General features: G+C 38.6%; 1 protein-coding gene across 4 annotated transcripts in view; it reads right to left on the bottom strand.

The window, feature by feature from the left end:
- YIPF1 (Yip1 domain family member 1) overlaps positions 1-27144 on the bottom strand; it is a 68926-nt gene that overhangs the window by 3451 nt on the left and 38331 nt on the right. For 2 of the 4 annotated variants that reach the window (XM_037827173.1, XM_037827175.1), the window contains 2 exons: positions 27004-27101; positions 12900-13770 (listed from right to left, as the gene is read on the bottom strand). In XM_037827173.1, coding sequence (XP_037683101.1) covers positions 27012-27101 — 90 coding nt within the window. In that variant the 3' untranslated portion in view covers positions 12900-13770; positions 27004-27011. Of the gene's footprint in view, positions 1-12899; positions 13771-27003; positions 27102-27144 lie in introns of those variants that run through there. The other 2 variants (XR_005215366.1, XM_037827174.1) reach the window with 1 other exon arrangement.

The following is a 27144-nucleotide window of genomic DNA, read 5'->3' as shown; positions in this document are numbered from 1 at the left end:
CGTCTTTTTTTTTTTCTTCAGAAAAGTTTCTTTTAACTATAGTTTTTTGTATGTATTCTTTTCCATTGCTTTACTTTTTCCTTCTTCAGTGACATCTATAATACACTCTTAGATCTTTTTGTGGCCTGTCTTTGCATTTATCTTTTTCTCTTGAATTTTTTCATTTCTTTATTCATTCTGAAATTTAAACTTTTCCCTACTTTTCAGTTCTGTTCACTCAAGGCATTATATTTGTTCATATTCACTCTGATATTTCTTCAATTTCACTCTTCATTTGTGAAATGAGATTTCTCTTTTATCTCCAATTCCTTCCTGATTTCTGTTACCTAATATCTATTTTGTAATTCTGATTTGTATTTTTCATCTCTTGTATCATTTCTTAGTTTATTTTAGCTCACTGAAAAATTAAGTTGTAGATTTTATTTGTTTTTGTGGGCATGTCTTCCTGGAATGCTTTCATTATCATTAGTAATGTTATTCTGCTCCCTATTCTCAATTTTCTTATAATGTCTTTATGAGATTTGACTGCAATCCTTTCTGTTGCTCATTTTTTAAAGCAATTTTATTGAGATATATTCACACACCATATAATGCATCCATAGTATACAATCAGGGGCTCATAGTATCATCATATAGTTGTGCATTCATTGCCATAATCAGTCTTAGGACATTTTCATTACTCCAAAATAAAGAAAAAAATAAAAATAAAAAGTAACACCCAAAACATCCCATACCCCTTATCCCCCCCTATTATTTATATATTTTTTGTCTTTATTTTATTACTCATCTGCCCATACACTGGTTAAAAGGAGTGTCAGTCACCAGGTTTTCACAATCACATGGTCACATGATAAAAGCTATATAGTTATACAATCATCATCAAGAATCAAGTCTACTGAATTCAACAGATTCAGGTATTTCCTTCTAGCTATTCTAATACACTGGAAACTAAAAAGGAATATCTATATAATGCATAAGAATAACCTCCAGAATGACCTCTCAACTCTATTTAAAATCTCTTAGCCAATGAAACTTTACTTTGTTTCATTTCTTTTCCCCTTTTTGGTCAAGAAGGCATTCTCAATCTCATGATGCCAGGGCCAGCCTCATCCCTGGGACTCATGTCCTACATAGGGGGTAGGGTAGTGAGTTTATTTGCAGAGTTGACTGAGAGACAGAGGCCATATCTGAGCTACAAAAGAGGTTCTCTGGGGGAGACTCTTAGGCATAACTATAAGTAGGCTTAGCTTCTCCTTTGCAGGAATAAGTTTAATAAGGGCAAGCCCCAGTGCTTGCAAAATATCAGGAATTCCCCAGAAGTTTAGTATTGCCACATTTTCCCCAGTCCTTCAAGGGGATTTTGCAAATACCTTTTTATTTTCTGCCCAAAATACTTTGGGGTATATCCAGGTATTACATCAACTTGTACAGAATAACAAGATCTCATTCCCTATTCTAGGTTCCATGTAATTATATTGTTTAAATAAACTGACCATACAGGTTAAATTGGAAAGCGTGCTTCGTGGTTGCTCAGTTTTACGTGAAATTAGTTTTCCTGCATATTTTGGAGGGAGGCTTGAGTTGGATAGCTTTTCTGAATTCAAGGCTCTAAAGCTTCCTTTTCTATGTTTTCATGAAAGGTTCCAAAATATGGCCTCATACTTTCTGAGTCTCCTGGCTCTGTTCTCCTCCCCCCACTCTTATCTGGCCTTCACTTTCCTTTGTCTCAAATATTGCTGGCCCACACTGTTTGTATTCTGTTACCCAAAGTTTCTTCTCTGGCATTCTGGAAAGAAGCTTTGTCTGGTTTTGGGAGTTCATAGGGCCTGGGCTGCTCCAGCTTCTTGAGGCCTTACTTTCAACCCCCTGCACTCATCTGCTGCAAACTGGGTTATACAAAACTCCTCCAGGTTCTAGCTGCTATTCTATTGGCCCACTGTATTTCCCAATGAGTACGTGTTGGCTATTTTGGGGTTCTTATTTTCAGATTTCTAAGACACTCTGTTGCTTCTCTTTGCTTCTTTCCACAAAGCTGCTGATACCATACAAGTCTTAGAGCTGGCAGTGGTTTGCACCTACTTGATTTTGGGGATTTGTAGTGATACCTTGTCACCTAGTTTTGTCAAAGATGTCCAAGGTTTTTCGTTTTTCAATTGCTCTGTTTTGATGGGGAAACCCAGAGAGACTCAAACTATGTTACTGCCACTGCCATCTTCCCAGAATTCTTTTCTCTCAATTCTTTATCTAGTGCCAACCAATGAAATCAAACAAACAATGGACAATCATCCATTAACTTTTTAAAAAGCAGAGGTTCCGAGGCGGGGCAAGATGGCAGTCTGGTGAGCTGTATGTTTTAGTTACTCCTCCAGGAAAGTAGGTAAAAAGCCAGGAACTGCGTGGACTGGACACCACAGAGCAATCTGTCTTTGGGCATACTTCATACAACACTCATGAAAACGTGGAACTGCTGAGATCACCGAAATCTGTAAGTTTTTGCGGCCAGGGGACCCGCGCCCCTCCCTGCCAGGCTCAGTCCCGGGGGAGGAGGGGCTGTCAGCTCCAGGAAGGAGAAGGGAGAATTGCAGTGGCTGCTCTCATCGGAAACTCATTCTACTGATTCAAACTCCAACCATAGATAGACTGAGGCCAGACACCAGAGACTCTGAGAGCAGCCAGCCCAGCAGAGAGGAGACGGGCATAGAAGGAAAACAACACGAGAAGCTCCAAAGTAAAAGCAGAGGATTTTTGGAGTTCTGGTGAACACAGAAAGGGGAAGGGCGGAGATCAGGCCTTGAGGCGCATATGCAAATCCCGAAGCAAGGCTGATCTCTCTGCCCAGGGCACCTTTCCTTAATGGCCCTGGTTGCTTTGTCTATTAGCATTTCAATAACCCATTAGATCTCTGAGGAGGGCCGTTTTTTTTTTTTTTTTTTTTTTTTTTTTTTAAATCCTTTTTGCTTTTTCTAAAACAATTACTCTAAGAAGCTCAATACAGAAAGCTTCAAAGAATTGAAATTTGGGCACGTCAAGTCAAGAGCAGAAATAAGAGAGCTCTGAGACAAAAGGCAATAATCCAGTGGCTGAGAAAATTCACTAAACAACACAACTTCCCAAGAAAAGGGGGGTGTCCGCTCACAGCCACCATCCTGGTGGACAGGAAACACTCCTGCCCATCGCCAGCCCCATAGCCCAGAGCTGCCCCAGACAACCCAGTGTGACGGAAGTGCTTCAAATAACAGGCACACACCACAAAACTGGGCGTGGACATTAGCCTTCCCTGCAACCTCAGCTGAATGTCCCAGAGCTGGGAAGGGGGAGCAGTGTGAACTAACAGAGCCCCATTCAGCCATCATTTGAGCAGACTGGGAGCCTCCCAACACAGCCCAGCAGCCCAGAACTGCCCTGGGGGGACGGCACTCACCTGTGACATAGCACAGTCATCCCTCAACAGAGGACCCGGGGTGCACAGCCTGGAAGAGGGGCCCACTTGCAAGTCTCAGGAGCCATACGCCAATACCAAAGACTTGTGGGTCAGTAGCAGAGACAAACTGTGGCAGGACTGAACTGAAGGATTAGACTATTGCAGTAGCTTTAAAACTCTAGGATCATCAGGGAGATTTGATTGTTAGGGCCACCCCCCCTCCCCGACTGCCCAGAAACACGCCCCACATACAGGGCAGGCAACACCAACTACACACGCAAGCTTGGGACACCAATTGGGCCCCACAAGACTCACTCCCCCACTCACCAAAAAGGCTAAGCAGGGGAGATCTGGCTTGTGGAGAACAGGTGGCTCGTGGACGCCACCTGCTGGTTAGTTAGAGAAAGTGTACTCCACGAAGCTGTAGATCTGATAAATTAGAGATAAGGACTTCAACTGGTCTACAAACCCTAAAAGAACCCTATCAAGGACAGCAAATGCCACGAGGCCAAAAACAACAGAAAATTATAAAGCATATGAAAAAACCAGACGATATGGATAACCCAAGCCCAAGCACCCAAATCAAAAGACCAGAAGAGACACACCTAGAGCAGCTACTCAAAGAACTAAAGATGAACAATGAGACCCTAGTACGGGATATGAAGGAAATCAAGAAGACCCTAGAAGAGCATAAAGAAGACATTGCAAGACTAAATAAAAAAATGGATGATCTTATGGAAATTAAAGAAACTGTTGACCAAATTAAAAAGATTCTGGACACTCATAGTACAAGACTAGAGGAAGTTGAACAACGAATCAGTGACCTGGAAGATGACAGAATGGAAAATGAAAGCATAAAAGAAAGAATGGGGAAAAAAATTGAAAAACTCGAAATGGACCTCAGGGATATGATAGATAATATGAAGCGTCCGAATATAAGACTCATTGGTGTCCCAGAAGGGGAAGAAAAGGGTAAAGGTCTAGGAAGAGTATTCAAAGAAATTGTTGGGGAAAACTTCCCAAATCTTCTAAACAACATAAATACACAAATCATAAATGCTCAGCGAACTCCAAATAGAATAAATCCAAAAAAACCCACTCCGAGACATATACTGATCACACTGTCAAACATAGAAGAGAAGGAGCAAGTTCTGAAAGCAGCAAGAGAAAAGCAATTCACCACATACAAAGGAAACAGCATAAGACTAAGTAGTGACTACTCAGCAGCCACCATGGAGGCGAGAAGGCAATGGCACGATATATTTAAAATTCTGAGAGAGAGGAATTTCCAGCCAAGAATACTTTATCCAGCAAAGCTCTCCTTCAAATTTGAGGGAGAGCTTAAATTTTTCACAGACAAAGAAATGCTGAGAGAATTTGCTAACAAGAGACCTGCCCTACTGGAGATACTAAAGGGAGCCCTACAGACAGAGAAACAAAGACAGGACAGAGAGACTTGGAGAAAGGTTCAGTACTAAAGAGATTCGGTACGGGTACAATAAAGGATATTAATAGAGAGAGGGAAAAATATGGCAAACATAATCCAAAGGATAAGATGGCCGATTCAAGAAATGCCTTCACGGTTTTAACGTTGAATGTAAATGGATTAAACTCCCCAATTAAAAGATATAGATTCGCAGAATGGATCAAAAAAAATGAACCATCAATATGTTGCATACAAGAGACTCATCTTAGACACAGGGACACAAAGAAATTGAAAGTGAAAGGATGGAAAAAAATATTTCATGCAAGCTACAGCCAAAAGAAAGCAGGTGTAGCAATATTAATCTCAGATAAAATAGACTTCAAATGCAGGGATGTTTTGAGAGACAAAGAAGGCCACTACATACTAATAAAAGGGGCAATTCAGCAAGAAGAAATAACAATCGTAAATGTCTATGCACCCAATCAAGGTGCCACAAAATACATGAGAGAAACATTGGCAAAACTAAAGGAAGCAATTGATGTTTCCACAATAATTGTGGGAGACTTCAACACATCACTCTCTCCTATAGATAGATCAACCAGACAGAAGACCAATAAGGAAATTGAAAACCTAAACAATCTGATAAATGAATTAGATTTAACAGACATCTACAGGACATTACATCCCAAATCACCAGGATACACATACTTTTCTAGTGCTCACGGAACTTTCTCCAGAATAGATCATATGCTGGGACATAAAACAAGCCTCAATAAATTTAAAAAGATTGAAATCATTCAAAGCACATTCTCTGACCACAATGGAATACAATTAGAAGTCAATAACCATCAGAGACTTAGAAAATTCACAAATACCTGGAGGTTAAACAACACACTCCTAAACAATCAGTGGGTTAAAGAAGAAATAGCAAGAGAAATTGCTAAATATATAGAGACGAATGAAAATGAGAACACAACATACCAAAACCTATGGGATGCAGCAAAAGCAGTGCTAAGGGGGAAATTTATAGCACTAAACGCATATATTAAAAAGGAAGAAAGAGCCAAAATCAAAGAACTAATGGATCAACTGAAGAAGCTAGAAAATGAACAGCAAACCAATCCTAAACCAAGTAGAAGAAAAGAAATAACAAGGATTAAAGCAGAAATAAATGACATAGAGAACAAAAAAACAATAGAAAGGATAAATATCACCAAAAGCTGGTTCTTTGAGAAGATCAACAAGATTGACAAGCCCCTAGCTAGACTGACAAAATCAAAAAGAGAGAAGACCCATATAAACAAAATAATGAATGAAAAAGGTGACATAACTGCAGATCCTGAAGAAATTAAAAAAATTATAAGAGGATATTATGAACAACTGTATGGCAACAAACTGGATAATGTAGAAGAAATGGACAATTTCCTGGAAACATATGAACAACCTAGACTGACCAGAGAAGAAATAGAAGACCTCAACCTACCCATCACAAGCAAAGAGATCCAATCAGTCATCAAAAATCTTCCCACAAATAAATGCCCAGGGCCAGATGGCTTCACAGGGGAATTCTACCAAACTTTCCAGAAAGAACTGACACCAATCTTACTCAAACTCTTTCAAAACATTGAAAAAAATGGAACACTACCTAACTCATTTTATGAAGCTAACATCAATCTAATACCAAAACCAGGCAAAGATGCTACAAAAAAGGAAAACTACCGGCCAATCTCCCTAATGAATATAGATGCAAAAATCCTCAACAAAATACTTGCAAATCGAATCCAAAGACACATTAAAAAAATCATACACCATGACCAAGTGGGGTTCATTCCAGGCATGCAAGGATGGTTCAACATCAGAAAAACAATCAATGTATTACAACACATTAAAAACTCGAAAGGGAAAAATCAATTGATCATCTCAATAGATGCTGAAAAAGCATTTGACAAAATCCAACATCCCTTTTTGATAAAAACACTTCAAAAGGTAGGAATTGAAGGAAACTTCCTCAACATGATAAAGAGCATATATGAAAAACCCACAGCCAGCATAGTACTCAATGGTGAGAGACTGAAAGCCTTCCCTCTAAGATCAGGAACAAGACAAGGATGCCCGCTGTCACCACTGTTATTCAACATTGTGCTGGAAGTGCTAGCCAGGGCAATCCGGCAAGACAAAGAAATAAAAGGCATCCAAATTGGAAAAGAAGAAGTAAAACTGTCATTGTTTGCAGATGATATGATCTTATATCTAGAAAACCCTGAGAAATCAACGATACACCTACTAGAGCTAATAAACAAATTTAGCAAAGTAGCGGGATACAAGATTAATGCACATAAGTCAGTAATGTTTCTATATGCTAGAAATGAACAAACTGAAGAGACACTCAAGAAAAAGATACCATTTTCAATAGCAACTAAAAAAATCAAGTACCTAGGAATCAACTTAACCAAAGATGTAAAAGACCTATACAAAGAAAACTACATAACTCTACTAAAAGAAATAGAAGGGGACCTTAAAAGATGGAAAAATATTCCATGTTCATGGATAGGAAGGCTAAATGTCATTAAGATGTCAATTCTACCCAAACTCATCTACAGATTCAATGCAATCCCAATCAAAATTCCAACAACCTACTTTGCAGACTTGGAAAAGCTAGTTATCAAATTTATTTGGAAAGGGAAGATGCCTCGAATTGCTAAAGACACTCTAAAAAAGAAAAACGAAGTGGGAGGACTTACACTCCCTGACTTTGAAGCTTATTATAAAGCCACAGTTGCCAAGACAGCATGGTACTGGCACAAAGATAGACATATAGATCAATGGAATCGAATTGAGAATTCAGAGATAGACCCTCAGATCTATGGCCGACTGATCTTTGATAAGGCCCCCAAAGTCACCGAACTGAGCCATAATGGTCTTTTCAACAAATGGGGCTGGGAGAGTTGGATATCCATATCCAAAAGAATGAAAGAGGACCCCTACCTCACCCCCTACACAAAAATTAACTCAAAATGGACCAAAGATCTCAATATAAAAGAAAGTACCATAAAACTCCTAGAAGATAATGTAGGAAAACATCTTCAAGACCTTGTATTAGGAGGCCACTTCCTAGACTTTACACCCAAAGCACAAGCAACAAAAGAGAAAATAGATAAATGGGAACTCCTCAAGCTTAGAAGTTTCTGCACCTCAAAGGAATTTCTCAAAAAGGTAAAGAGGCAGCCAACTCAATGGGAAAAAATTTTTGGAAACCATGTATCTGACAAAAGACTGATATCTTGCATACACAAAGAAATCCTACAACTCAATGACAATAGTACAGACAGCCCAATTATAAAATGGGCAAAAGATATGAAAAGACAGTTCTCTGAAGAGGAAATACAAATGACCAAGAAACACATGAAAAAATGTTCAGCTTCACTAGCTATTAGAGAGATGCAAATTAAGACCACAATGAGATACCATCTAACACCGGTTAGAATGGCTGCCATTAAACAAACAGGAAACTACAAATGCTGGAGGGGATGTGGAGAAATTGGAACTCTTATTCATTGTTGGTGGGACTGTATAATGGTTCAGCCACTCTGGAAGTCAGTCTGGCAGTTCCTTAGAAAACTAGATATAGAGCTACCATTCGATCCAGCGATTGCACTCCTCGGTATATACCCGGAAGATCGGAAAGCAGTGACACGAACAGATATCTGCACGCCAATGTTCATAGCAGCATTATTCACAATTGCCAAGAGATGGAAACAACCCAAATGTCCTTCAACAGATGAGTGGATAAATAAAATGTGGTATATACACACGATGGAATACTACGCGGCAGTAAGAAGGAACGATCTGGTGAAACATATGACAACATGGATGAACCTTGAAGACATAATGCTGAGCGAAATAAGCCAGGCACAAAAAGAGAAATATTATATGCTACCACTAATGTGAACTTTGAAAAATGTAAAACAAATGGTTTATAATGTAGAATGTAGGGGAACTAGCAGTAGAGAGCAATTAAGGAAGGGGGAACAATAATCCAGGAAGAACAGATAAGCTATTTAACGTTCTGGGGATGCCCAGAAATGACTATGGTCTGTTAATTTCTGATGGTTGTAGTAGGAACAAGTTCACTGAAATGTTGCTATATTATGTAACTTTCTTGGGGTAAAGTAGGAACATGTTGGAAGTTAAGCAGTTATCTTAGGTTAGTTGTCTTTTTCTTACTCCCTTGCTATGGTCTCTTTGAAATGCTCTTTTATTGTATGTTTGTTTTCTTTTTAACTTTTTTTTTCATACAGGTGATTTGAAAAAAGAAGGGAAAGTTAAAAAAAAAAAAAAAAAAAAAAAAAAAAGAAAAAAGACAAACAAGGGGAAAAAAAAAAAAAAAAAAAAAGATGTAGTGCCCCCTTGAGGAGCCTGTGGAGAATGCAGGGGTATTCGCCTACCCCACCTCCATGGTTGCTAACATGACCACAGACATAGGGGACTGGTGGTTTGATGGGTTGAGCCCTCTACCATAAGTTTTACCCTTGGGAAGACGGTTGCTGCAAAGGAGAGGCTAGGCCTCCCTGTATTTGTGCCTAAGAGTCTCCTCCTGAATGCCTCTTTGTTGCTCAGATGTGGCCCTCTCTCTCTGGCTAAGCCAACTTGAAAGGTGAAATCACTGCCCTCCCCCCTACGTGGGATCAGACACCCAGGGAAGTGAATCTCCCTGGCAACGTGGAATATGACTCCCAGGGAGGAATGTAGACCTGGCACCGTGGGACGGAGAACATCTTCTTGACCAAAAGGGGGATGTGAAAGGAAATGAAATAAGCTTCAGTGGCAGAGAGATTCCAAAAGGAGCCGAGAGGTCACTCTGGTGGGCACTCTTATGCACACTTTAGACAACCCTTTTTAGGTTCTAAAGAATTGGGGTAGCTGGTGGTGGATACCTGAAACTATCAAACTACAACCCAGAACCCATGAATCTCGAAGACAGTTGTATAAAAATGTAGCTTATGAGGGGTGACAACGGGATTGGGAAAGCCATAAGGACCAAACACCACTTTGTCTAGTTTATGGATGGATGTGTAGAAAAGTAGGGGAGGGAAACAGACAGACAAAGGTACCCAGTGTTCTTTTTTACTTCAATTGCTCTTTTTCACTCTAATTATTATTCTTGTTACTTTTGTGTGTGTGCTAATGAAGGTGTCAGGGATTGATTTAGGTGATGAATGTACAACTATGTAATGGTACTGTAAACAATCGAAAGTACAATTTGTTTTGTATGACTGCGTGGTATGTGAATATATCTCAATAAAATGATGATTTAAAAAAAAAAAAAAAAAAAAAAAAAAAAGCAGAGGTTCCAAGATGTAGTAGTTATCCATCTAAAATCCATTCTCTTATGCCTTTTTGACCAAAAAGGGGAAAAGAAAGGCAACAAAATAAGGTATCAATGGCTAAGAGAATTCAAACAGAGTCAGGAGGCTGCCCTGGAGGTTACTCCTATGCAAGCTTCACCTAGATATGCCAAATGACCACAGTTTCGTGAGCCCAAGTCAATAGTAGTCCCAAAAACCTTAAAGAATACCTGGATCCTTATCTGAGACTCTATAAAGGTTTCATTCATTACCTTTATTCTTCAGAAACAAATCCTTCAGAGAACCCCTATGCCAGCTAAGTCCCAAAACCCAGAGGCAATAGCCTCTTCAAGAACATCAACTAGGTATGTCCCCTTTTCTCATAAAGTTGACACCTCTTTTTAACATGAACAACTTAGGGTGGTCATTGCCTAGACATCCCTGAAGATCTGGAAAGTGATGAAACTAGAAGAAGGCACAGCAGCAGACAAGATGAAATTTAACAAAGGATTATGAATACCGAATCTTTATATAATTTTCTTTTTCTTAGTTGCTGGGGTATTAGAATAGCTAGAAGGAAAGAATTGAAATGGTGGAACTGTAACACATAGATAGCATCCTTTGAAATTTGTTCTATAGCTACTTGTTAAATTGTAATTTGAAAGCTATCACCTTTTTATATATATGTTATATTTAACAATACGGAAATAATTGATTCTATGGTACTAGAACTCATAACTTTGGAAATTTCCTATATAACTACTTGTTAGAGCATACTTTGAAAGATACTACCTTTTCTGTATATTTGTTATATTTCACATTAAGGAAATAACTGAAACTGTGGAACTGTAACCTATAATATTCTTTGAAATTTGTTCTCTATGTGTTAAATTTCACTTGGAAAATGATCACTTCTATGTATATATATTATATTCTACAATTAAAAATATGATAAAAAATAAATAAAATCCATTCTCTTTCTTCCTTACTAACAGTACTCTGGTTTCATTCAGTGTGGCAGTGTGCCCACCTAAAGAACATTTTACAGCCTCCCTTGCAGCTAGGGTGACCATGTGACACAGTTCTGACCACTAAGATACAGGCACAGACATTGGGTGGGGCTTTGGAGAAAGCTCATTAAAAGGCAGGTGAACGCAACTGGCCTACCACTTTTGCCCTTTCCCTTCTTCCTGCCTACACTTTGCAGGAGTAGAACAGGCCTCTTGGGTTCAGATGATGACAAATTCATACTAAGAATTGCTGATAAAAGGAAAAATATGAAGATAGAAGAAGTCAGAATTCCTGATGGCATCATGGAGTAGCCATCTATCTCTAGACTTCTATTTACATGAGAAAAACAAAACCACTAATTTGTTTAAGCCACTGCCTTTCAGAGTTCTGTTATACCTGGAATGCAATTCATAACTGCTACATGGGGGTCCCAAATGCAGTAGGCTTCCAAATGGTGCTGGCTGGTTGGTTGCTGAAATTTTCACTGGTCCTTGGCTATGTGAGAAAAAATGAGCAATGTAGTCAGTTTTCCATAAAGCTAAATTTATTTAAATTTTTAGTACTAAGATTTTGCCTATATGCTTATTTGCTATAATGTCCACTCTTTTATAAGATAATAGTGCTAAAATGTTTGCCAAACATTTTAAGTTCAGGGTAGCCTGAATTTGTGTGCATCTTTCTTTATCTGCCTGGTCAGCCTTTTAAGTCCAAATGAGTCTTTGTAGCTGCCTCAGAAATACATAAGGAACTCCTGTCCTAAAGCAGACAACAAAAATAGTAGGGAATCAGCAATCCTGACCCAAAACTCAATCTCCCAGATGGAGTGAACTTCAAAAAAAAAAAAGGATAAAAAAGTGTATTTGATAAATTCACTACCATCCCCCCATGTGGGACATGACTCCCAAGGGAGTGATTCTCCCTGGCGACGTGGAACACAACTCCCAGGAATGAGCCTGGCCCTGCCATCAGGGGATTGAGAATGCTTTTTTGACCAAAGCGGGAAAAGAAAGGTAACAAAATAAGGTTTCCATGGCTGAGAGATTTCAAATAGAGTCAAGAGGCTATCCTGGAAGTTACTCTTACGCAAGCTCCAGCTAGATATCCCAAATGGCCACAGTATGCCATGCCCTAACCAATAGTAGTCCCCGAAATACTAAAGAATACCTAGTTCCCTATTTAAGACTCTATAAAAGTTTCACTCACTAAATTTAATTTCCAGAAACTTAAATCCCCCAGATGTTCCTATGCTAGATAAGTCCAAAACCCAAAGGCAAGAACATCAACCAGATGTATCCCCCCTTCTCCATAATGTTGACAGCCCTTTTCAGTATGAACAAGTTAGGGTGGTCAATGCCCAGATATCCCTGAAGATTGAGAAAGTGATCAAATGAGAGAATGGTACAACTGACAAGACAGAATTTAACAAAGGATTACGAATACTGAATTTTTATATAAATATACATTTTTTAGTTTCTAGAGTACTAGAATACTAGAAGGAAATAACTGACATGGTGGAACTGTCACATATAAAATGCTTTGAAATTTGCTCTATAGCTTACTTGTTAAATCATACTTTGAAAGTTATCACATTTCTGTATATATGTTATACTTCACAATAAGGAAATACCTGAAATTTGTGAAACTGAAACCCATAACATTCTTTAAAACTGGCTTTCTAACTATTTGTTAAATCATCATACTTTGAAAGTTCAAAAAAAAAAAGTATATTTAAGGTGTCACTGGTTTTTTCCTTTGATGCACTCTAGCCAGGAAGTCATGCCAAAGTACCTTCAGAGAATTTTCTAAGATCTGTGTGTCAAAACAGGATGTAAACAAGCATGTCTGTTAAACCCAATGTTCCACACTTACAAAATAACTTCAGATGTCCATTTTAATCCATACGTCATAACCACTAGCATTTTAAATCAGATTCCTAGCAGCTTCCAGCATGCTGAATTTGAGACATCAAAGATAAAACATTATGGAAGCTTGAGATAAAAGTAATGAAATGCAGATACAGGTATTACATGAGGTATTTATTTTGCAACCATTAGATTCAATTTCCCCAGAATCAGGTCACCAAAGACAAATTTCCAGGCTTCAAATTAATACCTGCCAAAATTCATACTGTTTGGCTACTTTAGGATGGCAAGCTTTGGGAGTTAACAGGATCACCTGTGTAATCTGTACATAATTCAGAGGAAAGACATCAGAAGTTAGGATGGATCCATTGCAGGTATTGAGGGTATATATAAAGTAGAGCTTGTCACATGATTGTGGGAGGCAAACAGGAGGGCACTTGAGCATGCCTAGCCCTGCCCTTGCATTTCATTTCAAATCCGTGCATCGTCACAATGGTAATGATAGGTGAAGAAGAGCTGAAGGACCCATGTGGTGAACAACATTTAACTTTTGTTTGTTAAATAGATAATTGGGTTTCAACTCAGCATCATCCAGATGGTGGTGGTTAGTCAGTCCATCAGTTTTCCTGCTGGTTTTGGTCATTCTGCTTTCTTGTAGTAGAAGCCATATCCAAAATAACCATACTCCAAAACCATCAAAGAGAACTAAAAAACAAAAAAGTATGGCTTTCAAGATAAATATTCCCTCCTACCAAAATAAATTATAGAAAAGGGTTTTTATTTGTATTCAGAGGTATAACTTCAACACCAAAGCAGTACTCCATCACTGACTCCCAAAACCTTGAGCCTTGGGATTTATGCGCTCAAAGGAAGACTTACTGTTGGAGGACAGACGACATTTTTAAGTTTTCCTCTATTTCCTTAGAAACCCAGTGAGCTTTTCTGATCCCGATCCCAAAGCTACCTTTAGCCATCCAACCTTCTCTCTCGCTCTTCTCTGTGACAGCACTGTGTTAGGTGCTAGAGAAGGAAAGATAAAGTGGAAACTAAGGGACATAAAAAGACTTGGGAAATGGCAAGCTGTGGTAGTTAAACATAAGGTTACATAGGAACAACAGCAGCGTATGAGGCAGGAAAAATAGATTAGGGATAGAGCATGGCAAGCCAGGGAGTTTGAATTCAGTTCTTCAGACAGTAGGAGGCAAAAAAAAAAAAAAATTGTTTTTAAGTAGGGAAGTAATACCATTGGAGTGACAGGGTTAGATTTATGAATTTTAGAAGATCTCTGTGGCTGTGTGGAGAAGGGACTGGATGGAGAAAAAGAAAAGAGGCAGAGAAACCCACACAGTCCAAGTGTGAGATGACAGGTCCTGAATACTGGATTTGATAAACATTTCCAAGGTAGAATAGACAAGTTGTGGATGGTGAGAGAGAGGAATATGCATTAATGCTGAGGTTTCTAGCCTGAGGGACTATGTGGATTTCTTAATTAATTCAACAAATATTTACTGAAGACTGTGTTCCAGGCACTATATATACCAGGCACTGGGAACAATGATGAACAAGGCAGGCATGGTCCCTACTCTCAAGGAACTTAGAATCTAGCAGGAGAGGCAACAAGGTAAATAAATTCCTAAAGTATTATTTAATTACAACTGTAAGGTACTGTGAGAGGGCATAATAAAGAATAATCTAATCTGAAGTCAGGGACAGCGTGAATGGTGGTATGGGGAGGCAGAATTTATGTCTAAAACGACATAATGAATTTGAGACACCCGCAGTACACCTAGCTGGAGAATGGTAAGAGCGAAATGGGAAAGAGGAGCTAGAGATATAGCTGAATCCAGAGGAGATTAAGGAACATGGCAGAGAAGGATTCCTAATGCACAGCCTTCCACTTAAGGGACTGAACCAGGCATCCTTGGTGACCTCACCAGAGGCAGTATCACTACAACCAGACATCAGCATTTGATCAAACCATGAAGGTTTGGCTGTCTTCCTAACTCTACTGGCTCAAGAAGGGAAAAGTTCCCAACAAGGTATCTGTGAAACATGGTTGCAGAAGGATAGATGCTGTAATTTGCTGGAGTGAAAGAAGCAAAAGCCCGATCAATCATCTAGTAAACATCAGCTCAGGTTTCTGAAACGCTAAATAAAAAGTAGAGACAAACCAGCCCACAGGGCAAGCAACAAAGATTTCATTTTCATAAATATATACTGTTTTTCTCTCATCCTTTTTAGCTATCTGTTCAAAATTAAGGTCAAGACTTGTGATGGTTAGGTTCATGTGTCAACTTGGCCAGGTGATAGTACCCAGCTGTCTGGTCAAGCAAACACTGGCCTAACCATTGCTGTGAGGATGTTTGAGGCTGGTTAATAAACCAACAGGCTGGTTTATTAAATCATCAGTCAACTGACTGCAGCTGTGACTGATGACTCACCAAAGGGCATGTCTTCCACAATGAGAGAATGCAATTGGCTGGATTTAACCCAATTAATCAGTTGAAGACTTATAAGCGAGACAGTTAGAGGACCTTCAATTCTTTGGCTGCCCAGCGAAGCGTTTCCTGAGGAGTTCTTCGAAGTTGCCGGTTCGTTTCCTGAGGAGTTCATCGGACATCTTCCTTGGAGTCGACTGTTTGCTGACTGCTCTAGAGAATTTGGACTCGTGCAATACCTACAGTTGCGTGAGTCACTTTTACAAATCTGATAGCCAGAGACACCTCTCATTGATTCTGTTTCCCTAGAGAACCCTAACTAATACAAGACTTAAGGAGGATTTAAAGACAGAATATCCCCTTCTCCTGCTGCCAACTTTTAATGGGTGGCCTACAGGGCAGAGGTTGGAAATTCCTGACACTTAAGCCAGAAGGTGGCAAGTAAGATGATACTACCCTTTGTGCCAAACTTGGTCCATAATGTCACTGTCAGCATTTCCTGGCTTCTTGGGGTTTACCTCCATTTCTTCCTAGCCTAGGACCCAACTCCTGGCCACTTTTAGCTCCCCACATGGGTGGCCCCTCTATGGCACAGGCATGCCCTGCTCCCTTTCTTGCCCCAGGCCTGCACCCAAGCCTGGCCAATGTTACCATTGCCTGATCTTGGGTGTTCCAATCGAAAGTTCCTAATGTCATGATTCTTCTAGCTTGAATGATGCATGAGATAATAAATTGGGCTGTAAAATCCGGGAAGATGAAGAACTATTTCCATTGTTCACCTCAGTAGCCCCAGCTCCTAGGATTCACTAGGCCTTTAATGTATGAACAAGTAAAAAGTTCTCAAATAACATGGCAAATGAACCCAGGAAAGTTTTGAGTGCCACTATCTGCATATCCACTGTCACTAATTAAAATCAAACTTTCCCTGACCGCCTGCTGGGTATTGGAGCTATGTTGGTAAATGTTTCTGCCCCCAAGGAACTCCCAGTCTAAGAAGGGACAGAGCTGAGTAAATTGCAAATAAGAGTGTGCTAGTTTGGATATATTATGTCCCACCAAAAGCCATATTCTTTAATGCAATCTTGTGGAGGCAGATGTATTAGTGTTGATTAGGTTGGAATCTTTGGATTAGGTTGTTTCCATAGAGATGTGACCCACCCAACTGTGGGTAATACCTTTGATTAGATTTCTATGGAGGTGTGGCCCCACCCATATTAGGTGGGTCTTGATTTAATCACTGGAGTCCTATAAAAGAGTTCACAAACAGAAGGACGTCAGTGCTGCAGCTTAGAGAGATGTTTGGAAGATGGCTGTTGAAAGCTGATGCTGACATTTTGGAGAACACCATTTTTAGACGCAACCTAGGAGCAAGAAGACACCAGCCACGTGCATTCCCAGCTAACAGGTTTTCTGGATGCCATCCGCCAACCTTCAGTGAAGGTACCCTATTGTTGATGCCTTATCTTGGACAGTTTATAGCTTTAAGACTATAACTTTGTAACCAAATAAACCCCCTTTATAAAAGCCAATCCATTTCTGGTATTTTGCATAATGGCAGCATTAGCAAACCAGAACAAAGAGTAAACAAAAAAAGTGCCGTAACAGAAGTATATACAAGGGGCTGCGGGAGAACACAGAGAAATAAGGAATTTCACCTGGAAAAGTCAAGAAAAACTTCACCAAGGGGAGGGTATCTGAAATGGGTCCTGAAGAATAAATAGGAAGTTTCCAGGTAGACAAGGAAGGGAAAGGCATTCCAGACTGACAAGATTTGAGGGAACAAAGAGAAGATAGGTAAAGCTATAGCATGGGTCACAACATGAGGCTGCTGAAGCCAGATTATAAAGAACCATGAGTGCCAGGCCATGGGGACCGGGGAGAAGCAAAGATTTTTTAAAGCAGTTAAGTGACACAATGAGACTGTATTTTAGGAGAGTGCTGTTCGCATTATTCTCAAATGAAGACATTTCACCAGTGTCTCCATACTTTCATTCCAGATAAATGTTGCCAGAAATTTCTAAAAATTATACTGACATCCAGTTAGTGGTAGAGAGGAACTATTCCAAGTATCTTGAAAACAGTAAGTTGACTATGCATCCTTAGTATTGATATACCCTAAGAACAAAAATAACCTTAAAAGATTTTTGAAGTACTATTTCTAGTTGTCAGTGGTACCGCTGGCACTGTTATTCTTAGATTGTTCTGAGTATATGGTGGGATAAAACAACTAAACACTTATATGATACTCCAATTCTATCATTCCTGGTGTCATTGAGAAGTGAGAGCCTCAGTATAGGAAAAAGGAGATACAGATATAAGATAAAATAAATTTAGTAAAAACCCCATAGTATTGAAAAAGAATTAAAAGTATCAGTGTGAACTCATGATGTATCTTATCTTTAAATAAACAAATAAGCATACATTATTTCCTGGCTCTGAACACCAAAAAAAGCCTAAAAACAACAACAAAGCCAACTGCAACGAGTATGCTAGTGTCCCAGTTTGCTAATGCTGCCAGAATGCAAAACACCAGAAATGGATTGGCTTTTATAAAAGGGGGTTTATCTGGTTACACAGTTACAGTCTTAAGGCCATAAAGTATCCAAGGTAACATATCAACAATCTGGTACCTTCACTGGAGGATGGCCTCTGTTAGCTGGCAAGACACGTGGCCGGCGTCTGCTTGCTCCTAGGCTGCATTTCAAAATGGCATTCTCCAAAATGTCTGCATCAGCTTCCAACAGCCATCTTCAAAAGGTCTGTATCAGCTCCAGCTGGCTATGAGCTCCTTCTGTCTGAGCTTATATAAGGCTCTAGCAAACTAATCAAGGCCCATGCTGAATGGGCGCGGCCACACCTCCATGGAAATACTGAACCAATAGGTTCCAACCTAATCCATACTAATATGTCTGCCCCCACAAGATTGCATTAAAGAATATGGCTTTTCCTGGGGGACATAATACATACAAACCAGCACACCTAGCATCTAGATTATGATTTTGAAATACTATTTCCCCACTGAAAGAAACCAGGATTCCTTAGAGAGAATTGGCTCAATCTGGGTAAGGGACAGGAGATGTTCAAAATGAACCTGATCCCAGAAATAGATCCACACAAATACAGACAACTTATCTTTGACAAAAGAATAAAATGAGTCTGGAACATTCTGTCATAAAGAAGGCAAGGGAGCTATCAGCGACTATGAGCTATCGCGTCAAAGGGACTCAGGAGCCCACCTGAAGAGGCTCTCACTGGCCAAAAAATGAGGCAGTTTGACCATCAATAGGGGTAATACTTGCAATTGGACAAACTAATTGGTCATTGTTGGAGAATTCTAGTAAATCACTTACTATTTTGAAAACAGGTGTTGGGGATTGAATCATGCCCCCCACCCCCACAACAACAACAAAAGGCATGTTAGGTCCCAACCCCTGGTCCTGTGGGCATACACCCATTTGTAAATTGTATCTTTGAAGATGTTATTAGTTAAGGTGTGCCCAAACTGAATGAGGGTGGGTCTAATTCAATATGGCTGAAGTCCTTAAAGGCAAAGGAAATTGGACACAGGGGAGAAGCCACAGGAGCAGCCAGAAGGAAACTGGAACCCAGGACAGAAAGGAGAAGATGCCACTCTTTGCACTGTCTTCTGATGGAAAAGCCAAGGGAACCCAAAGATTGCCAGCCAGCCAGAAGATACTGACCCCGGACTAAGCAAGCCTTTTAGCCTCTGAAACCATGAGTCAATAAATTCCTGTTGTTAAGCCAACTCATTGTATGGTATTTGTTTTAGAAGCAAGGAAAATAAAATAGCAGGTGAATAAAGGGAAAGAATAATTTATCCTGCCTTTCTCATACAAACTATTCCTCTGGGTATCTAAGGAGTTGATGAATGGGGGTTTCTCAAAAAGTATTCTAGTTAATACGCAAAGAAGGAAAGACAGAACTGGAATATCACCATTCTGAAACACTAATGAATTAATGGATCTAGGCATTGATCATCAATGGCCACTAACATCAAAAAGGGAGAGATAACCAGACAGTATGAGTTTTAGGAATGAAAGTACTTTATACCATATACAAAGTAGTCTTGACAAAAAAAAAAAAAAAAAAATCAAACCTGAATGAGACCAAACCTTTAGATCTAATCACAGATTCACAGAAAACAGAGGACAGAGCAACACATTAAATGACACCATGGTGATACAATCAGCAAAATCCAGACTGTAAGAAACCATAGGGTAAATGATTCTTTAACAAATAAATGGCAAAGGGAAAGGAAGGCAAAAAAGGGAGATGGAGTAGGAAACTTTTTATAAAAGACACTTAAGAGACACATCAACCAAGTGCAACAAGTGGAACTTATTTTGATCTGATTCAAGCAAACTGACAAAAAAAGGTATGATAGTTATAAGAATTTGAAATTCAGACACTGAAGTATATTTGATATTAAGGAGTTAATATTTTTAAGTGTGATTATGGTATTATGGTTATATTTTTAAAAGAGCCTTTATCTTTTATAGATACATAATTTTAATATTTATGGATAAAATAAGAGGATATCTTAGATTTACTTCAAAATGATGAGTAAGAGTGGAGTAGAAAGGTGTATGGATGAAACAAGATAAGCCATGAGTTGACAACTGTTGAAACTGGGTGATGAATACATGGGAATTCATCAACCTATTCACTCTTCTTTTGTCTATGTTTAAAATTTTCCATTAACAAAGGTTTAAAAAAAGAAAAGAAAAAGAATAAAATTTATCATGCTGACCTGTACTCACCATTCAAGTTTCCCCCAATCTTCTACCACCCAGAAGTCCTATCTTAAAAAAAGAGGAACAAAGAAGAGTGTTGAAAAAGAAACAGCCCAGAAACTGAAAATGTATTCTCTGGGAAGGGATATTTCCAACATTGTGTGGAACAGAACAAGGGTCCAGTAGAAAATGGTATTAGCTATGGTGTGAAATCATGCAGTTTGGATGTTCAGTTAAAAAGCATTATACTAAATGGCCATCAGGAATACATACTTTTACAAGATTCAATATTGTTAATCTGGCAAATTTGATTCTTATGTGTAATTATTTCTATACATTTTTCAATATTCCTAACAATGATTCTAAGATACTTAGACTTTCAAATTAAAATGAAACAATCTAAAAACATGGTTTCTGCAGTTTACAACTCAGAAGTCATCTAATGCTTTTGTCTCTGGATATACAGTGGAGTGAAAGGAGATATGACAATATTTCATTATAAGATTAAATTTGGTTCTCTGCAGACTAGTACCCTTCACTGCCAAAAGCTGTTCACTTTTTTGTCACTAACTAGAGGGACCAACTTCTGACACCAGAAGTGAGTCTCCACTCATTTCCACTGAGGCTGAAAAACCCTAATGGTGCTAGAGTGGAGTTCTCAGGAGCAGGATAATACCTACTCTGTTAACTTCTGTGTCGTCTTTTAACTTGATTTTATTCACTTGCTCCTTGTGGCCATAAATGTTATTTTCAGCAAGTCATAAAGGAGATTGGAGATAGTGATTGGTGTATGTATCTGAGTGTGTGTGGCTCAAATTAAGTAATATTACCAGCCACATGTGATATCATTTGAAATAGTGTTTTGAAAAGGGAACAGTTTTGTCCTATTTGCTGACAGGTCCAGAATTTCATTTGTTAATAGAAGGAAAATGTGTGGTAATAGAAAAACGTCTTTTGATATAGAATATCACTAGATACATTGTTGGACAAATTTATCTTTTTCTCAACCACTGCACGTTAGTTTCTGTAGAGTCAAAAGTTCTGCGCATACTTTGGAATCTGAAGAATCTTATGTAAACAATTTGTTGTTTAAATCTGTAAAACAAGTTTCTTTGGGAGAAAAAGTATGCATTTATAAGTGTTATGTGGAATCAGTCATTTTTACTGTATTGATGTAACGTTTTTAAGTGTTTAGTGTCTTCATTGCAATATGAAATTCATTAAAGCATCCATGTTCCATAATTACTATTAAATAAATAAAGAAATAAAGGGCATTATACTATAATAAGTGATTATTACAATATTGAATTAGAATTATACTTATTGTATTCTTGCTTTATGTCTAATTTTAAATTGAGCATTAAGGGAATGCAGTATTTGTAACTCTGCCAGTATCTATAGAGGCCTGTTGCATTTTTGTCTTTTATGAAATTTTTGTCCCCAAGAAAGGCAGGAATACATTCCCCCCCCAACCCCGCCCCAATTGAGTTGGTGTCATGTATTCTTGGTTATCCCAATACTCACAGCTTTGGGACTTTGAATTGGTTAATGTTCATGAAAAAGCATGATACACAAAAGAATGTATGCTCAGTTGTATGTATACACATAAAGCACCTAGAAGGATATGTCAGCCCGTAAACTGCTTGTGATTCTGGATGACTTTTGTGTTTGCTTCTTGTGCTTTTCAGTTTTCTATATTGCACAATTAAAAGTTTGAAAAAAAAAAATGTTATTTTAAAAACCAAAAAAAAAAAAATTGAAAAAAGCTGACTTTAGAATAATAAATTGATGTGTAACTTTGGCTTATGAAATGAACACTCAGTATGAGTGAGTGAAAGGACAATCGCATGTAAACCCTATGTGTCAAACCATAGGGGTTTTAATTACAGAAGTTCTTTGTTCATCTCTTACTAAAACCCTTATCATAACTGCAGTATAATTATCTGCTGGCCACCTCCTCTGGACAAACCCACTTGTCAGCACCCCTGGGAAGGCAGCCCCAAAATGGATGCAGTCCTTCAGATACTCCATCCCTGAAGCAAAGCAAGGCTTCCTAGCTATAGTTTCCAGGCTCTACCAGGGACTTGGCTCAGAGAAGAAAAGGCACTGGCCTGCAGGCAGTAAGTTAATTTAGAAAAAAGAAAGGAAGGAAGGAAGGGACCCAGATGTTCTTTATAATGATATTTCAATGACTTGGAATAGCTTTCCCTGATTACAAGTAATTGGAGGCCCCATGACCCTGACGTTCCAGGGAGAGAAAGGGTTAATGCCCTCCCAGTAAACTGTTCCAGGCTAAGCCCTCCAAGGCACAGATTTACACGGGGAAGGTTATCAGCAAGATTAGAAACCATTCTTTTTTAGTGAAAGCTGGAAGTCCAGAGATTACAGTAGAAGGCACAGTCAGCTCATAAATCTGCAGCGCCCGGGGCTCTGGACAGCCCCTCTCATTGGCAAAGCAATTGATGCTTCTGCCAGGGAGGCTCCAAAGAAGCTGTTCATCACTATCTAATTTGGAGACTTGACATCCAAATGGAGGCACTGACACGTAAGTTTACAGATCTGAGCAAAGCCCAGAGGTGTTGAATCTTATAAATCAGGATGTGAGGAACGCAAGGACCAGGAAGGCTAGGCTCTCCTCAGATGCCAGCTTCTGACTGAAGGATTACAGCATCTGAAATGCTTGGTCTGAGTCTTCACAACCAAAATATAAGTAAGGAACTGAAGTCCCAGCTCAGCAGCAGGTCAACAGAGCCCTTCACCAGGGCACCCCCAGAGTGATATTGGGTATTCCAGCCAAGGGGAGAGACCCAGACAACTGTTACTAGTGTGTTTTCTACCTCTGTCTCATATGGACTGAGATTTTCTTGTTCTCAGTGATGTAGGCCCATATCCTGTCATCATGCTCCACTGAATAACCTATGTCTTCACCTTCCCAAAAGCCATGAGAAGCTGATCACCCTTTTCAGAATGGGCAAACTGACTGCTTATACTCATCCTTCAGGACCTAGTTCAAACAAGATCCCCTCTGTGAAGCCTGCCCGCAGGCCAAATTAGTAACTCCTTTCTATGCTTCACTATTTGGCTATGGCACTTCTCCCACAACACTGCCATCATTTGTTTAGTTGTTCTATCCACCAGACCGAGTCTTCTTGAGAGCAGAGACTGTATATGACTTTCTAGGTCCCCAATGACTAGCCCACAGAGGCCACAGAGTATCTTCAATGAAAGTGTGAGTCAGAGAAGAAGTGATGAAGGCTAGCATTCCCTGGGACTCAGTGAGAAAAGGCATCTCTGGTAAAAGACTACATCCTGTAACTCTTACCTTAATCTTGCAAAGGGCCACACCCACCCACCCAACATTAACTGAGCACTTAGCTCTATGTATGCCAGGCAAGCATTAAGCTAGGTACTGGGGAATCCAGGTCAAATAAGACCCAGTCCCTTCCCCATGGATCTCAGCCTAAGGAAAAGACCCACCTCGCCCTAGGGCCTTCTCTGCCAACAGTTAATGGAATCCATCTGCAGGATGAGCTGAACAAGTGTGTAGACAATGAAACTGAAATGCAAACAAGCTACCATATGCTCACTCTAAGGTAGTGGGCTCTGGAAACAATCCACTGGGGCTGTAGGAAGAAAATATTAGAACTTCCACATATAATTTTATCAAAAAAAAGGAATTAGGCTTTAATAGTTGATGTAAATATTTTAAATATACACATATCATGGGTGTGTGCTTGTGGTGGATAGACTCTAAAATAGCCCCCAATGATCCCTGCCTCCAAGTATTCTTGCCCTTGAATAATCCCCTCCCTTTGAGTGTGGACAAGACGTGTGACTTGCTTCTCTAATCAATAGAATAGGGCAAAGGTGATGGATGCCACTTCCATGATTATGTTATATAATACTGTAACTTTCAACTTTAGAAATTTCCTATATATTTACTATTTAAATCATACATTGAAAGATATTACACCTTTTTGTATATATATTTTATAATAAGGAAATAACAAACTATGGAATTATAGCCTATAATATTCTTTGAAATTTGCCCTCTAACTACTTGTTAAATTGCACTTGGAAAGTTATCACTTTTATGTCTATATGTTATATTCTATAATTTAAAAAATATGAAAAAAAAAAAAAGGTGGGTGGATGCTCAACCAAAAAGCAAGTCTTTACAGAAGCATCTAAGAGTTCATGTTTCCCAACTCTAGAAAGCCAATATCATGTGGATTTCAAAATTGAAGTCTTCAACAAGAGGGACACATATTTAGAGACATGTACACATACACATACCACACTAAATTGGGCAGAAAGATTAAAGGGTCTGGTTGAACACAAACTATACAACTGCTAGAAGAAAACATAGGGAAATATCTTCAAGACCTTGTATTAGGCAATGATTTCTTAGACTTTACACCAAAAGCACAAGCAACAAATGAAAAAATAGATAAATGAGACTCACCAAAACTAAAAACTTCTGTACATCAAAGGACTTTATCAAGAAAGTAAAAAGACAACCTACAAAATGGGAGAAAATATTTGGAAACCATATATCTGACAAGGGTTTAGTATTTAGAATATATAAAGAAATCCCACCACACAACAACAACAACAAAAAAAACAACTCCATTCAAAATGAACAAAACAAAAGACGGAAACAACCCAAGTGTCCATCAATCAATGAACTGATAAACAAAATGGGGTGTACACATATGACAGAAAATTATTCAGCAGTAAAAAGGAATGAAGTCCTGAAGCATGCAACAACATGGATGAACACTGAGGACATTATGTTGAGTGAAATAAGTCAGACACAAAAGAACAAATATTTTATGATGTCACTAATATAAACTAAGTAAACTCATAGATATAGAATCTAGAATATAGGCCATCAGGAGATAGAATGAGGTTAGAGAACAGGAAGCAGCTGCTAAAGATGTGCAGAATTTTTAACCAGGTTGAATTTTAAACGTATGGAAAGGGATAGAGGTGATGGCACCACATTGTTGTGATTATAATTAACAATGCTGAATGGTGTGTGAATGTGATTGATAGGGGAAGTTTACAGTCATACATGTCACCTGAAGGAAAGCCAGAGCATGGGACTATATAACACAACGAATCTTGTGGTAGATGATGGCCTATGATTAATGGTACAAATAAAAAAAATTTTTCCACGAACTAGAACAAATGTAATTTGTTATTATACGGAGTTAATAATAGAATGGTATATGGGAAAAACACATCTATTGCAAACCATGGACTCAAGTTAACAGTAATATCCTAATATTCTCTCATCAAAAGTAACAAAGTTATCACACCAATGCTAGGGGTCAATGATAGGGAGGGATAAGAGATATAGGATGTTTGGGGTTTTCTTCTTTTCTTTTCTTTTTTTTTAGAGTAATGAAAATGTTTTAAAATTGATTGTGGTGATGAATGTACAACTATATGATGATACTGTGAGCCACCGACTGTATACTTTGGATGGATTGTATGGCATGTGAGTATAGCTCAATAAAACTGCATTTAAAAAAACAGGCAAAAGACTTGAACAGATATCTCCAAAGAAGATATACAAATGGCCACTAAGCACATGAAAATATGCTCAATGTCATTAGCCATCAGGGAAATGAACATCAAAACCACAATTAGACACCATTTCATAACCACTAGAATGGCTACTTTTTAAAAAACGGAAAATAACAAGTACTAGTGAGAATGTGTAGAAATGGGAACTCTTGTACATTGTTCATAAGAATGCAAATGGGTGCAACCACTGTGGAAAACAGTTTGGCAGTTCCTCAGAAAGTTAAGTATAGAATTAACGTATGATCCAGCAATCCCACTTCTAAGTATATACCCAAAAGAACTGAAAGCAGTGACTCAAACAGATATTGCACACAAATAATCATAATGGCATTATTTACAACTGCCAAAAGGTGGAAGCAACCCAACTGTGTCCATCAACTGATAAATGGATAAACAAAATGTGGTTTAGAAACACAATGGACTATTATTTGGCCATAAAAAGTAATGAAGTTCTGATACCTGTGACAACATGGATGAACCTTGAAGACATCATGTTGAGTGAAATAAGCCAGACACAAAAGAACAGGTATGGTATGATCTTATTTACATAAATAATTAGAATATGCAAATTCATAGCATCAGAAACTAATACTGGTTACAGGGGCTGGGGTGGGGGTGGGGAATGGGGAGTTAACATTTAATTGATAAAGATTTGTTTGGGGTGATGGAAAAGCTTTGATAATGAATGATGGTAATGGTAGTACAACACTGTGAATGTAATTAACACCACTGAATTGTAAATATGTAAGTGGTTAAAATGGGAAATTTTAGGTTGATATATGTTACAAGAATAAAAATTTTAAAAAACCATTGAAGTGTACAAAACACAGAGTGAACCTAATGTAAACTATAGGCTATAGTTAATAGTATAATTATAAAAATTTTGTCTCATCAATTGCAACAAAGTTACCATACAAATGCAAAATGTTAATAATAGGGAAAATTGTGTGTGTGTGTGTGAGTGTGTGTGTATGAGGGGTGGAGTATAAGGGAACTTTCTACTTTCTGCATAATTTTTCTGTAAACCTAAAATCACTGTAACAAAAAAAAGGGTTTCTTTTTTGTTCTTGATGCTAACAATAACAGAATAGAGGCACGTGCCTCTTTTTTACTCTACCAGACAGCAAGAAGATAAAAATATAATCTCTTACTTTTCTCTTTAGCTGGATTTGACTGCTGCAACTGTTTGATTTGGAATAGCTGTAGCTGTTGGGAGATGGTCCATCTCTGGTGCATCAAAGAAGTATGCCTGAAAGAAAAGAGATCCATAAGGAGAGTTAAAAAATAAGGGT

Source organism: Choloepus didactylus, chromosome 2, assembly GCF_015220235.1.
Source record: "Choloepus didactylus isolate mChoDid1 chromosome 2, mChoDid1.pri, whole genome shotgun sequence".
Lineage (NCBI taxonomy): Eukaryota > Metazoa > Chordata > Mammalia > Pilosa > Megalonychidae > Choloepus > Choloepus didactylus.
Note: the sequence above shows the minus strand (reverse complement) of the source record. Positions and strands in the feature narration are given on the sequence as shown.